The sequence below is a fragment of the Lathamus discolor genome, chromosome W, assembly GCF_037157495.1.
Source record: "Lathamus discolor isolate bLatDis1 chromosome W, bLatDis1.hap1, whole genome shotgun sequence".
Classification (NCBI taxonomy): Eukaryota; Metazoa; Chordata; class Aves; order Psittaciformes; family Psittacidae; genus Lathamus; species Lathamus discolor.
This window is the reverse complement of record NC_088908.1, coordinates 1,449,692-1,465,634: the sequence shown is the minus strand read 5'-3', so window position 1 is coordinate 1,465,634 and position 15,943 is coordinate 1,449,692. Positions and strand designations below refer to the sequence as shown.

Below are 15,943 nucleotides of genomic sequence, written 5' to 3'. Positions count from 1 at the left end.
CTATTTGGCAACATTTGCCTTCTCTTTGACAGCTTCAGTACTAAGATCAAGTATTAAAAGTATGGCCTGGCTGACGGAAGTAATTAAGAGACTTCTATCAGCCAGCAGAGAGTTTACTAACCTCATTTACTGCCATAAATGGAAGAGACTTTCCATCTCCTATCAAAAGGAAACCGTCAGTGTACACGTGCCCTTTCATACCAATAATGAGTTAGTTACTGGAACACCTCCTTGCTGGAATTCAGTCTGGAGCAAGGCAGGTGCCAGTTCCTGTTGCATCAGCCTGTGTTGGGCAGTAGTTGCCCAAGATGAGAAATTACAGTGGTGTGAACTGGGAAGTAGCACGGCCTCCTGGGGGTCCTGCCCCTCCACTGGTGGGGCTATGCTTACAAACCATCCTCAAGCAAGGCACAGTGGGGCTGGATTTCAGCAGAGAGGGAGAATGTGAGGAGATCCGAATGGAATCCAAGGGGTAAGAGATTCAAGAGGAACTGGAATGCGCTGGGGAAAGATGCTGAGAGGTAGTAGACATCTAAGAATAAGTTGGACTAGCTGGAAAGTGGGAACCTGAAGGTGGGAGAGTTGGGTATATTTCTATGCCTGTGTCCCTGTTTTGCAAACACCATCTCATCAGATATTGTATAAATGTGTGGGAAACATTTAGCAGTGAGCGTTGCAGAGAACCTGTGATGGAGAAGGGTTGTGCTGCTTCCCCTCCAAACTCAGCACAGGAAGAATGTGTGAGACTCCCACAGTAACAGAGAGGAAAATTAAATGCCGCTTACTAAAGCAGGAAAGCATGATGTGACATGAGGGCTCTTTGAGCTTTTTGCATAAACATGCCTCAAGGAAATCAGATAAGTTTTCTTTTTCCAGCAAAATCCAGGCTAAGTTAGGATCCCTGCAGTGGCAGAGCTTGTGCACAGAGGGCTGCAAGGTGAGGATTTCATCTCTGTGGTTTTAGCAATACTTGTGTTAGCTATTCCTGTCTTTGCCATCTGCTGCTGTGAAATAGCCCTTTGTCTCCTAACAATATCTCTGTTCTCCTCCTTCTCTCTTTGGGTACAGAATATGAAGCAGTGTCTCATTGCTCCTTGTACAATCAGTAGCATCTCCCCTGAGAGGGCAGCTCCTGTGCTGTGGGTTGTGTACTCCCTGTGCATGCTGAGCACTGTGCCTCTGTATCCTTGTTACAGCCTGCATGTGTTTGTGACAAAGTCAAATCTTGCTTCTGGGACTGCAGAAAGCTTTTAGGGCAGATGTAACTCGGTGAGCGCAACCAGTGCTGCTGTTCAAGGCTCAGACTTAAGAGATACTGAACCCTTAAAGCTGTTATGTGGCCTGGGATTTTTGAGGAGCAAAATTCTCTCCCATCTTTCTGCCCACCCTTGCTCCAGAGAGCTCTACTTTTTCTTATGGCAGATGGACTTTTGAGTGCATTTATATCTAAAAATGTCTAAATCTAAATGTCCAGTGACCAAAGCATAGTGCACCACTAGGTGGCAATGCAATAAACTCGGGGAATAAATAGTGTTACAGCAGTCAGACACTCCTCACTTCCTCAACGTGTGAAATTTGGACCACCAAAACCTAGAGTGACAACCCCAGGAGCTCTTGGCCTATCGAAGCAGAAGCAGTCTTGTGAGCAGTAGCAGGCACCCCAGCATCAGCTACTGAAACTCCCTCTTCTGAGGTTTGAAAAGTGACCTGTAATTAACTGAAGCAGCAGTTGTCATGCTACAGTCATAATGTTTAGCGCAAGGCATAGGGTAACCTTTTAAAAATGTACTTCTCCTCAGTGAGGCATTACAGATATTATTTGGAATGTGTAAGGATTTTAATTTGCTAAAGGAGTAGGTTTTGAGATTGAAAAAGACAGTTATCATACCCTAATTGGCATTCAATGTAATGTAATCCTTTAAACAGACCTGGTGAACTCTCTCATTAAGAAAGATACTCAGCCTGGATTTACTGACTTCAAGGGAAGTTCAAGCACATCTTAAATTACTCTGTTTACCATCATTGCTGTGTACCTTTCTAGGCAGGTATGTGCTCAGCACAGGGCATGAGTCCCTCCAAGGAGAGAGGGGAGGACCATAAGCAGTAAGGTAGGACCTGTATCTCTCAGGGCTCTCAGGATCCCAGTGCTCACAGTGTGCTCAGCACTTTCCATCACATACAGAAAGCTGTAGGTCTTCGTCTTGGAGATGGTGGGCTTTTCTTGCCTTTAAAATTAGCAGTGTTGTTAGGATATGGCAAACATGGTGTTCTCTGCAGCATCAGATCCCTACCATCAGAAGTGAGGCTGTCTTCTGCTCATATGTTGGTGTGTGCTTTGAAGGTCTAGAATTGTTATAATTCCAGACAATTTTTCTCCAGTTTAGGTTGGAAGCAGGAAAATAAATAACTTGTTGCCCTCCCAAAGTCCTTCCACCCATGAAGACATGGACAAACCTTACAAAGCCACATCTCCATCCAGGATGGAGCCAAGATCAGGTGACTGCAGCAGTCCTTGCCTTGGTGACAGCTGCTGTAATATATGGTCCCCAGACATGCTCAAGGACCTGGATTTCACTTCCCTTTTTCAGATTGTAACTGCACTTTCTCTGTGGGCATTGTCTAAAAATAAAGCAGGACATGTGTCCTGGGTTCAGCAGTAGCAGTTATTTTTCTCCTTCTTAGTGCAGCACTGTGTTTTGACTTTTGGCCTGAGAACATTGCTGATAGCACAAATGTTTTAGTCTGACCAAGGACTTTCTGAGCTTCATGCTCTGCCAGGGAGGAGGGGAGGCCGGGAGGAAGCAGAGACAGGACACCTGACCCAAGCTAGCCAAAGAGGTATTCCATACCACAGCACGTCATGCCCAGGATGTAATGGAGAGTTACCCGGAAGGGCTAGGACTGCGGGGTTGGACGAGGTATTGGTCGGTGCTTGGTTGGATGGGGGGGGGGGGGGTGTGAGTTATTGGTTGGCTGGTAGTGAGGTGTTCTGTTCTCTTCCCTCGTTATTTCCTTTATCGTTGTTATTGGTGGTGGCAGTAGTGATTTGTGTTGTGTGTTGGTTGCTGGACTGTTATTGTCTCAACCCGTGGGAGTTGCATTCTTTTTGGGTCTCCTCTCCATCCCTCCAGGAGTGGAAGGGGGGAAGTAAGGGGGGGAGTGAGTGGACGAGCTGTGTAACTTTGTTTAAACCACGACAGGTCTTTTTGGCGCCCAACGTGGGGCACGAAGGGTTGAGATAACGACAGATCTGACCGGATGAATAGTCACTTGCCACAATGCTGATTTATTGGCTCTCAAAGTTGTTTCTCTTGATCTCACAGTTTCAGAATGCTGCACATTACTTAGAGCCAGTATTTGCTGTGTTAGTGTTTATCAAGTGTGGGGCTTGGGCTAAGGTTCTTGTTTCACTGTACTTTATGGCAATGACTTGTAATACGGTTGGGCTCCAGCAGCAGGGAGAGATGGATGTGGCCGTGGACTTGTACCTGGCCATCCCGCTGCTCTTCACCATCCTGGCCCTTGTCCTCGCCTCTGTCTTTGTGAGGCTGCGGGGAGCCGAGGGGGAGCGGCCTCGGGAGCCGGCGGTGGCCAAAGCGGCCTGGGAGAGCGGCCCCGGAGACCAGGCGGCGGCGGGAGCGGGGCCGGAGGCCAGAAGGAAGGTGGCTGCTGAGCAGCGGGAGGAGGCAGTGGAGGAGCCAAGCCCCACGGCCGAGCCCAGCCCCGCGACGGCCGAGAGCATCCCCTGGAAGCCGCCTGCCGAGCCCCAGGAGGATGCAGGAGTCCAGGCAGCATTTCCCAGCAAGGCAGAGGGGGAAGATCTGCACTCAGAAAAAGAGAAGCTGGTGGTGGGAGAACTGGCAAGCACAGCAGCTACACCAGCCCCAGGGACAAGTACAGCAGCATCATTTGAGAGTTCTGAAGGGTTTGAATGGCCTTTGGGTACCCTTGGGACCTGCCTGCTGATTGTGATGGGGATCACCATTTTGGCACACACACAGAGTGTGTTCTACCCACAACCATTTTGTCTGATCTCAGAAGTTAAGCAGAGTCAGGTTTGGGTCTTGTCTAGAGTTAAACGACGATATAGGAGGAGCAGGAAATTTTCCCCAAGGCTGAACAGTCATGAGTGACAGAGTGTGTGGGACAGTATGGGCAACTATCTAGTCCACTGGGCCCCTCCAGTGCTTTGGAAGCGTTGGAGATGGAAGGCAACTGTATGGAGTCCTCAGCAACAAGCTGCAGAAACTGCTGAAGGGGACGGTGAATTATTTTGAGCCTCGTGGGCCCATGACACTTCAGGCCATCAGGGCAGAGATGCAACATAGAGATGGACTCATGATCAAGGGGTGGACTTAGCAATGGACACTATTGCCCAGTTTATTAATGAGTGTGAACACTGCACACAGCCTCTCCTGCTCTGAGAGACTGTTACAAGAGATGGAGCCTGACATCATGGATCAGATGGACTCAGCAGCTTTATAGGTCCATGCACTAAGTTAAGAGTGTACTGAGATAAGAGTGATGGTATATTGAAAATGTGAGATCTAAGCATGATGTGAATGGTATGGAATAAGGGGTGGATACTGTCCTGGGTTCAGCAGTAGCAGTTTTTTTTCTCCTTCTTAGTAGCTGGTGCAGTGCTGTGTTTTGACTTTCGGCCTGAGAACATTGCTGATAACACAAATGTTTTACTGCACTCTGTTTGTTTAAAATTCTAAGTATGGTATATGTCCTAGTATAGGTCATGAAAGTAACCTTTGGGATAAGGAGCTAACAGCTCATCTTAATCCATCTGTTCATGTACACCAGACCTCTTTGGGACATTTCACTAGAATTTAATGCATATTAAACCAGGGGGTTAATGCATTTTCATTTTCACATTGCTCTGTATGGGCATCTTGCTGTACATCTGGTGAAGTAAAATGACCTTTAAACTTCTCAGGAGTGGATTGGGGAGAGAGCTCTGAGCACTGCTCAGAGCTGGCAGAGCTGATTACTACAGTATGTATCTGATGTTAGTGCAAGGCTGATATTGTTTGACTGAAGCTCCATTTCTCCTTTTCTGTAGGGATTCCTGAAGAACGAAAAAGATAATTCATTGCTGTCAGCCACTGAGGAGTTGAGGAAGAGCGTAAGTTGGAGGCAAGAAACACTTTTTCCTTTTTAAAAAAGGGGGGTGTAAGGAATTAATAAATTAGATATTTAATAAACTAGTGGAATTTAAGAGGTACCAAGACTATAAAAGAAATTAATTGGGAAATACTCAGAATTTCCAGAAGAAATACTTGCCAGTTGTATTTCAACTGCAGTGTTTAATATGGTCAGGAGTCTGAACGGAAAATCCATTGTTCATAAGGCACAGCACCCTCGCTCCAACCCTCTTCTCATGTTTGCTGGCTTTTGTAGAGGTGATAATACCTAGAACCTGGGATTTATTTCCTCTTTTTGCTCTGAGAAGTGCCTTGTACACTGACTTTCCATACAGCAATGACACAGTGTGTTTATTGTAGCTGTTTCTCCAAGTTACAGGAGTTGTTGAAGTACATACAACCACATTTAGGCCTTTGCAGCAAAAGTGCTGCACGGTTTAATTCTCGTGTCTGTGGAAGAGCCAGAACGCCATACTGCATCACATTGTCCAAAGGAAATCTCTCATGTAAGAATAAAATAAAGAATTTTTTAAGCAATACAAAGAAAAAAGCTACAATAAGAAGGTAAGAGTTGTCACTTAAGGCTTGCTGAGTTCAGTTTTCTTCTCTTGAAAGGGACCAGTACTTAGTCTGTAAGCAAGAAAGGCAGTTAACCTTACTCTATTCATCAAGTACTATTTCTTATCTAGTTAGAAGTTCTTTTCTGATGTTCAATCTGTCTGATCCTGTTTCTGAATCTATTTATGCTTTTGGTATCTGTCATGCTCTGAGGCAATGATTTCCACAATTGAATTATGCAGTATGGAAATATGCTTCCTGTTGTTTGTCTCAAAGCTGCTGCTTGGAAATGTCATTGCATGCTTCCTAGTGCTCATGTTACGATTCTTTCCTGCCATGTCCACTTGGGCATCAGGTTTAGAGCTGTGCCCATGTTTCTTTCAAATGATAAGAAATAGTACTTGAGCATTATCATACACATCCAACTGCTCTGAGTTTTATTTCCCTTTTTTATTATTATTACTTTTATTTCTAGTCATTTAACTGAATTTGTGATGGAGCATTTTAGATATTTCCTGGATTTTCTGGATTTTCCTGTAAAGTATGAAATAAGGTAGTGACAGGACAAGGGGTAACGGGTTAAAACTTAAACAGGGGAAGTTTAGATTGGATATAAGGAGGAAATTCTTTCCTGTTAGGGTGGTGAGACACTGGAATAGGTTGCCCAGGGAGGCTGTGAATCCTCCATCCCTGGCAGTGTTCAAGGCCAGGTTGGACGAAGCCTTGGGTGAGATGGTTTAGTGTGAGGTGTCCCTGCCCATGGCAGGGGGCTTGGAACTAGATCATCTTAAGGTCCTTTCCAACCCTAACTATTATAGAATCATAGAATCATAGAATAGTTAGGGTTGGAAAGGACCTCAAAATCATCTAGTTCCAACCCCCCTGCCATAGGCAGGGACACCTCATACTAAACCATCCTACACAAGGCTTCATCCAACCTGGCCTTAAACACTGCCAGGGATGGAGCACTCACAACCTCCCTGGTCAACCGATTCCAGTGTCTCACCACCCTAACAGGAAAGAATTTCCTCCTTATATCCAATCTAAACTTCCCCTGTTTAAGTTTTAACCCGTTACCCCTTGTCCTGTCACTACAGTCCCTGACGAAGAGTCCCTCCCCAGCATCCCTATAGGCCCCCTTCAGATACTGGAAGGCTGCTATGAGGTCTCCACGCAGCCTTCTCTTCTCCAGGCTGAACAGCCCCAACTTCCTCAGCCTATCTTCATACGGGAGGTGCTTCAGTCCCCTGATCATCCTCGTGGCCCTCCTCTGGACTTGTTCCAGCAGTTCCATGTCCTTTTTATGTTGAGGACACCAGAACTGCACACAATACTCCAGGTGAGGTCTCACAAGAGCAGAGTAGTGGGGCAGGATCACCTCCTTTGACCTGCTGGTCATGCTCCTTTTGATGCAGCCCAGGATACGGTTGGCTTTCTGGGCTGCGAGCGCACACTGCCGGCTCATGTTCATTTTCTCATCGACCAGCACCCCCAAGTCCTTTGCAGGGCCGCTCTGAATCTCTTCTTTGTCCAATCTGTAGCTGTGCCTGGGATTGCTCCGACCCAGGTGTAGGACCTTGCACTTGTCATGGTTGAACGTCATAAGGTTGGCATCAGCCCACCTTACAAGCATGTCAAGGTCCCTCTGGATGGCATCCCTTCCCTCCAGCATATCAACCGGACCACACAGCTTGGTGTCATCAGCAAACTTGCTGAGGGCGCACTCAATCCCACTGTCCATGTCATGTCTATGATTCTATTATTATTAAATACTTTTAATTGCATATAATTATACTGTAATTATCGAAGCATACTTTAAACCCTGTTGAAATTATTATAGTGAAGGTAAGGGTAAGATGTATATTCTACCATGAAAGTATAAAATGAATTTATATAATATAAAAAATAAACACAAATCTCATGCCCTAATTGCATGCATGCGCTATAATTCAATGTTGCTTCCTCTTATCAATTTGTTTATCCTGGGGAACATTTTGCCCCTTGACTGACAATATCCTAACATTGGGCTGTAATGAGATGAAAAACTTATTTGGCCAACCAAAACATTTAGTTATATACACTGCAGCACAAAGATTTGAAATACAGAGGAGATCATAAAGGGAAAAAAGTGGAAGATCCAATATAGCTTATTCTCTATTTAGAATTAGCAGAAATACTCTTTATTTCCTGTCCTGGATTACTCAAGGCTGCTAGTTAGCATCACCCCACCAATAACATGAAAGGTAGTGAAGCATTGTCTCTATCCTAATGCTATTTCAAGAATATGGAATATTGAGGGGAAAAGCTGTTTCCTTCCATGAATTCCTCAACTGGATCTGAAGACAATGTAGTACATCAGCCATTTTAAAGGTGAAAGGATGTTTTTGATTTTCCTATGTGTTTTCCTGAGTTATGTTTTTGATGAAAGAGACTTTCTGATTCTTTGACACTGGTTAATTTTTTAATACTTTTATTTTTTTTTTTTTATCCTATTTTCCATTTAAAAGAAAAACATACTGGTAAAACCCTGAAAATGAAATATGGGCAATAAACACACATCTCTTACTGCATTCCTAACAGAGATGCGTTGACTTCCCAAATTTTGTGTGTACTGCAGTTCCATGGAAGAGATACAGATTCCCTGTTTTACCAGCTGGGAAAATGTGAGAGTTGTCTTAATTCCACATACACACACTTTCTGAATCCCCTCATACCTGAACAGGAAGCCTCTTAATATGTAGCACATCATTAGTTTGAGGGCTGACCTAGCAGATTTATCTAATTGCTATTTTCTGTTTCATTTCTGAGCTGGTCTATTAATAGCAGAGCTGGGCTGTTTGGTGTTTCTGGATGTTCCTTAGCTCTTGTTCTTCAACAACAGACTTTTGGTATGGCTGAGGAGTATCACGGAGAATCAATGCTGGTTGAATGGGAACAGGTGAAACAAGGGATTCTTCATACTCTGTATCAGGGGAAGATGCTCTCAATTTCACCCAGGAAAATGAGGTAAATCCATCTTTCTAAACACTGTCATGAACAGCATGTACACAGCTGGCACTCCAACACTGCTGAAACCACCTCTGGATTATTCTGTAGCTACAATTGCATGAAAATGAGAAATATCAAATCTCTATTTAATTCAAGAACAGCTGTGACTAGCAGAATGCATTGTTTATGATTGTTTCTTTGACTGATGATTACAGGCAGTGGAGCTCCTATTGCTGAAGCTCTGTTTTGGTCAAAATCTGTGCAAGCTGGAAACTTAGGAACACATATTAGGTCAATATACCCAGGCATAAAACATGTTGGGGTGAAATTCACCTTCAGGAAACGTCTGCAATGCTAATGAGACCAGACAGTTTCTCAGGTGCAACATAGGTCTTAGAGCATCTCTTTCCCTTATCACTCTGTGCTAGCCAGGATTTATGGCTTTCCTTAGGAGGCAAAACCAAATGAATATTCAAAAAAAGAAAAAAAGGTGTATGCTTTCCTTTTTACCTTGTTTTCTCATGCAGTGCAGATTACAGGTTTTAGCAGCACAAAATTTTAGTGTTCAGCAATACAAGGTTAATCCAGTGACCAAATCCTTTGGGCAAGACTGACCCTGTGTTTAATATGAAAAGGTATTTACTAGCAACTTAAAGCATTCCTTATCTTCTGTTGCAACTTGAAACTTTATAGTTTATTCTCTTAAAGAAAATGGTCCAGTTACATGAGTGGAGTAAAGCACAGTTCTGTGCAGAGTTGTGGGAACTCTACCTCTCTGAACTAGAGGCATCAGACATGAGCTGAGACCCCTGGAGCATGAAGTTACATCAGAGCCCCCTGCACAATCCTCCATGAAAACTGTAATCTTGAGAGGAGAGGTGATAGAGGATGGGGGAATTCAAGTTGCTGTGCTTTCAGGCCAGGAAACAGGCCCATTTTTTTATAACAATGTTCCCAACCTTTGTTCATTAGAATGACTTACAGAGCTGCAAAGTTCATTAAAATAAAAAAAAAAACCCTTGGTGTATGACCTGTATAGGGATTTGGAAATAATTAAAGTTGTTAATGAAATGTCCCTTTCTGATTACTCTTCTTTTAAATATAGGTAAATCCCAGTTAGCATACATCTTTTTATAGAAGCTGTCTTTCCCAGTACTTTATTGATACTTTTCTGTGACTTCTCAGAAGGTAGTCAAGCTTTCCAATATGAGAAATACTAAATAATGCAGGCTGAATTAATTTAAAACTAGGAACAGCTATCCCATTATTTTAGGATGTGAGTCTGAAGACTTGGCAGCTATTCTGACAGATTCTAACATCTTTGATTTGTGTGTGAATTGCTGATGCAGAGTTTACCTTTTGAAGTGTAGATATTAACTGCTAGGAGAAGCAATTTAAAAATGTTTAAAAGGTATACACCCTTTTCTGATGTTTCAGTGTCAAATGGACACTATCCACAGTCCTTCGCACTCAAAATGTCAAACATGAAATTGGAGGGAGGGAGGAGGGGGAAAAAACCTGTAATGCTTTTCATGAATGAGTATAAAGATTCAGTATACACTATCAGTCAGTAATACTCCACTCTCCATTTCAAAGCACTCGTATAGAATCATAGAATAGATAGGGTTGGAAAGGACCTTAAATTCATCTAGTTCCAAACCCCCTGCCATGGGCAGGGACACCTCACACTAAACCATCTCACACAAGGCTCTGTCCAACCTGGCCTTGAACACCACCAGGGATGGAGCATTCACAACTTCCCCGGGCAACTCATTCCAGTGCCTCACCACCCTTACAGTAAAGAACTTCTTCCTTATATCCAATCTAAACCTCCCCTGTTTACGTTTTAACCCATTACCCCTTGTCCTGTCACTACAGTCCCTAATGAAGAGACCATCCCCAGCATCCCTATAGCCCCCCTTCAGATACTGGAAGGCTGCTATGAGGTCTCCACGCAGCCTTCTCTTCTCCAGGCTGAACAGCCCCAACTTTCTCAGCCTATTGTCATACAGGAGTTGCTCCAGTACCCTGAACATCCTCATGGCCCTCCTCTGTATTTGTTCCAACAGTTCCATGTCCTTTTTATGTTGAGGACACCAGAACTGTACACAATACTCTAAGTGAGGTCTCACAAGAGCAGAGTAGAGGGGCAGGATCACCTCCTTCGACCTGCTGGTTATGCTCCTTTTGATGCAGCCCAGGATATGGTTGGCTTTCTGGGCTGCGAGCGCACACTGCCGGCTCATGTTCATTTTTTCATTGACCAACACCCCTAAGTCCTTCTCCGCAGGGAGGCTGCTCTGAATCTCTTCTCTGCCCAACCTGTAGCTGTGCCTGGGATTACTCTGACCCAGTTGTAGGACCTTGCACTTGGCTTGGTTAAACTTCATGAGGTTGGCATCAGCCCACCTCACAAGCATGTCGAGGTCCCTCTGGATGGCATTCCTTCCCTCCACTGAACCACACAGCTTGGTGTCATCGGCAAACTTGCTGAGGGCGCACTCAATCCCACTGTCCATGTCACCCACAAAGATGTTGAACAAGACCAGTCCCAACACCAATCCCTGAGGGACACCACTCGTTACTCATCTCCAGCTGGACGTTGAGCCACTGACCACAACTCTTTGTGTGTGGCCATCCAGCCAGTTCTTTATCCACTGAGTGGTCCACCTATCAAATTGATGTCTCTGCAATTTAGAGACAAGGATGTTGTGTGGGACAGTGTCAAACGCTTTGCACAAGTACAGGTAGATGACATCAACTGCTCTACCCCTGTCCATCAGTTCTGTAGCCCCATCATAGAAGGTCACCAAATTGATCAGCAGGATTTCCCCTTAGTGAAGCCATGCTGGCTGTCACCAAGCACCTTGTTGTTTTCCATGTGCCTTAGCATGCCTTCCAGGAGAATGTGCTCCAAGATTTTGCCAGGCACAGAGGTGAGACTGACTGGTCTGTAGTTCCCTGGGTCATCCATTTTCCCCTTCTTGAAAATGGGGGTTATATTTCCCTTTTTCCAGTCATCAGGAACTTCACCTGACTGCCACGATTTTTCAAATATGATGGACAGTATCAGTATGTCATTTCAAGAGCATTTAAAATCCTTGATATATTCTAGTCTTAGCCTCAAAAAGTCGAAGGTCTTGAGGTCTGATAGGTTTGAAGTGCATCTACTGTGTTAAAAACATGTTATCTGACCTCCTCACAGCAGGTTGTTCTTCTAACGCCCTGTTCCAGTCAAGTAAGTATTTTTTTGTGTGTGACACAAACAGACACATTCTGTAGAATATAATAGAGGTTTAAGTGATATCCTTTGGAGATGGAGAATCAACTGAAAAGGCATAGATCCAAACTCAGCAGGGGTCCTGTTTGCCTGAGAGCCAATTCTCAAGCTTTGGGCAAGCTAATATGGGCAGAGTGAAATACCAACTTATTATTTATGGAAATAAGACCAATTAACAGGCTAAGATCATGGTTCAAAGAACCTAGTGCAGGACTTGCCATTAGGGTTTTCTCGTCTTCCTTGTCCTCCAGCCTGGCTTTCTCCCTGTAAGGGAAAACCAAAGCTAATAAAAAGATGCTTCTTAGGCAAAAATGGAGGAAAGCCTGAATTTTGTTTTCAAGGTATCAAAAACCTATACTCTCAAGGGGTGTGTTCTGATTCGGAGAAAACTCCAGGAAGAAACTTGCCAACAAAGTTTTCAAGCTAACAAGCAGGTATTCTTTATTGCGGCGCCGGGAGACACGGGGGATAGCTCCTCCTAACATGTGTCTCCCCAGTTGCCACACACACTGTCCTTTTATAGTCACTGGGCATACATACATTACGCCAGAGACTCCTATCCTCCTACTTATCAGTTAGTTTAGCTGTAGCCCATCCTGGACACCTGCCGTTCCCAGATACTACTTATCCCTATGTCCTGTTTTTCTAGACTGTTTTTCTTAAAACTATGTCAACTATAACAATTTACCTTGTGTGAGAATTCTCAGTATGTTCTCTAGCTGTACTCTATTTTTTTCTCCATGTATCCTGCACCTCAGTAATTTTCCACTGCTACTGTTACAAAGCCATAAAACTTAACATTACTCAAAACTAATTCTAAAGGTTTATATATTCCATTTTGTAATTTTGTGCCCTCCTTGTCTCAGTTCTGAGTCTTGTTCCACTAGGGGTTTATTTTGTCCTTTTATTCCAGGTTTTTCTTTCTTCCATTCCTGCTGTCAGGCATCACGTTCCTCCAGTGACAGAGAGGCATTGTCAGTTTCTGATCCATCCCTCTGTGTCATGTCTTCATATCCCTTAAATCCCAAGGACTGCAAGATGCTTTCCACTCCCCACTGCACTGTAGTGTATATTGTTGGGGTTTCTCCAGCTCAGTTTATTCACTGCATCTACTCACCAAGCCATTTGGAATGGTGACAAAAAGTCTGCCCAAACTTCTGCTGAGGAATGTGCATATGCATATGAGAGTGATGAATAATGTATCTTTATAGCGTGGGGTTTGGTGTGCAAGTAATCATAGAATCATAGAATAGTTAGGGTTGGAAAGGACCTTAGAATCATCAAGTTCCAACCTCCCTGACATGGGCAGTGACACCTCACACTAAACCATCTCACCCAAGGCTCTGTCCAACCTGGCCTTGAACACCACCAGGGATGGAGCATTCACAACTTCCCCGGGCAACTCATTCCAGTGCCTCACCACCCTTACAGTAAAGAACTTCTTCCTTATATCCAATCTAAACCTCCCCTGTTTACATTTTAACCCATTACCCCTTGTCCTGTCACTACAGTCCCTAATGAAGAATCCCTCCCCAGCATCCTTGAATGCCACTGTCAGATACGGGAAGGCTGCTATGAGGTCTCCACGCAGCCTTCTCTTCTCCAGGCTGAACAGCCCCAACTTTCTCAGCCTGTCTTCATATAGGAGGTGCTCCGATCCCCTGATCATCCTCATGGCCTTGCCTCCTCTGGGCTTGCTTCAACAGCTCCATGTCCTTATGTTGAGGACACTAGAACTTCACACAATACACCAAGTGAGGTCTCACGAGAGCAGAGTAGAGGGGCAGGATCACCTCCTTTGACCTGCTGGTCATGCTCCTTTTGATGCAGCCCAGGATATGGTTGGCTTTCTGGCCTGCGAGCGCACACTGCAGCCGGCTCATGTTCATTTTTTCATTGACCAACACTCCCAAGTCCTTCTCTTCAGGGAGGCTGCTCTGAATCTCTTCTCTGCCCAACCTGTAGCTGTGCCTGGGATTGCCCTGACCCAGGTATAGGTCCTTGCACTTGGCTTGGTTAAACTTCATAAGGTTGGCATCAGCCCACTTTACAACTGTGTCGAGGTCCCTCTGGATGGCATCCCTTCCCTCCAGCATATCAACTGAACCACACAGCTTGGTGTCATCGGCAGACTTGCTGAGGGCGCACTCAATCCCACTGTCCATGTCACCCACAAAGATGTTGAACAAGACCAGTCCCAACACCGATCCCTGAGGGACAACACTCGTTGCTGGTCTCCAGCTGGACATTGAGCCACTGACCACAACTCTCCGCGTGTGGCCATCCAGCCAGTTCCATCCATCAGATTGATGTTTCTCCAATTTAGAGACAAGGATGTTGTGCGGGACAGTGTCAATCGCTTTGCACAAGTCCAGGTAGATGACATCAACTGCTCTACCCCTGCCATCAGTTCCGTTGCTCCATCATGAAGGCCACCAAATTGGTCAGGCAGGATTTCCCCTTAGTGAAGCCATGCTGGCTGCCACCAAACACCTTGTTGTTTTTCATGTGCCTTAGCATGCCTTCCAGGAGAATGTGCTCCAAGATTTTGCCAGGCACAGAGGTGAGACTGACTGGTCTGTAGTTCCCTGGGTCATCCATTTTCCCCTTCTTGAAAATGGGGGTTATATTTCCCTTTTTCCAGTTGTCAGGAACTTCACCTGACTCATGATTTTTCAAATTAGATGGACAGTGGCTTAGCAGCTTCATTCTCCAGCTCCTTCAGGACCCGTGGATGGATTTCATCAGGTCCCATGGACTTGTGCACATTCAGGTTCTTAAGATGGTCTCGAACCAGATCCTCTCCCACAGTGGGCCTAATGTCTTCATTCTCACAGTCCCTGCGTCTGCCTTCCAAGACTTGGGTGGTTGTGGTCAGAGCATTTGCCAGTGAAGACTGGGGCAAAGAAGTTATTGAGAACCTCAGCCTTCTCCAAATCCAGGGTAGCCAGTTCTCCGTTTGCTGAATGTTTGGCTGAGTGCAAATGAAGGAAGACTCCTTTGACAAGCAACATCGTTAGGCTAAATGAATTTAAAAGCTAGAAACATGATGGCAGTGCAGTATAGCTGCAGCTTTCATGAATGGGTAATATTCAGAATGAATATTACATTTCTGAAGAGTGTTTTGGAAAGACCTGAATTCAGGGCAGGGAGAAGCAAATGTGGTTGAAAAAAACAGCCCAAGCTGTTTAAGCAGTATCAGACTAGAGATGCAGTAAGATGCTTGTTTGTGTGTGCGTGCACTTGCACTTCTGCAGTCCTTTGTGCATTACCCACTCTTCTGTTTTTCCTTTTGCTGATCTGATTAAGCTTAATAACCTGACCCGAAACTGCTCTTTGCAATAAATTTTTCATAATCTTTTCCTTGCTTGAAATCTTGGTAAGTTCTGACTTGCCCCCAAGGGATATCCTCTCCCTTCCCCAAATCCCCCTCTTAGCTTGCAGGAAAAGCCTCTTCAAACGCTGGTTACCAGCTGCAGGATGATTACCCATGCAGTGCTCTGTTTCTGCAGTTCAGGATGAAGAGTGGAAATGGCCTTCCCCACCCTGACTCACTGCTTTAGTTTTCCTTTGGAAATTTCCTTTTAGCACAGCCATGAGATAGTTTAGTGAGCTAGTACTTTTTTAAAGTTGAATGATTCAGAGATGAAGACAGAATACAACTATGAAATGGAAAAAAAAAAAAGGACATAAGTTTGTTTTCATGGCTTCTGGCATAGGAAAGAAAAGCAAGACAAATTTTGGGGTTCCTGAGTTTTTTCTTTGCTGAACTGCCAAGTTGGTAGTGGGCATTTAAAGAACTGAATTTCAGTGTGGCAGTTCTCACCTGTGGCAGCTTGTTAATAAGTGATCCTCAAAGCATAATGGCTAGGGTAAAATTACATTGGAGAAAGGAAAACCCAAACCCCACAATAGTTACTTCTTAGTTTCAGGCATGCACTTTTGAATTCAGATCCTTACCGTC

The 15,943-nt window shown here is 44.6% G+C and overlaps 1 protein-coding gene across 13 annotated transcripts in view; it reads left to right on the top strand.

Annotated features, from left to right (window-relative positions):
• LOC136004249 (nuclear pore complex protein Nup93-like) overlaps positions 1-15,943 on the top strand; it is a 94,088-nt gene that overhangs the window by 41,628 nt on the left and 36,517 nt on the right. For 9 of the 13 annotated variants that reach the window (XR_010608323.1, XR_010608319.1, XR_010608325.1 and 6 more), the window contains exons 3-5: positions 5,072-5,145; positions 5,533-5,659; positions 8,593-8,717. Coding sequence is in view for 4 of the 13 variants with exons in the window: in XM_065660581.1 (XP_065516653.1) it covers positions 8,640-8,717 (78 nt within the window). In the remaining 9 variants the exon portion in view is untranslated. Of the gene's footprint in view, positions 1-418; positions 473-5,071; positions 5,146-5,532; positions 5,660-7,572; positions 8,718-15,943 lie in introns of those variants that run through there. The other 4 variants (XR_010608317.1, XR_010608321.1, XR_010608328.1 and 1 more) reach the window with 3 other exon arrangements.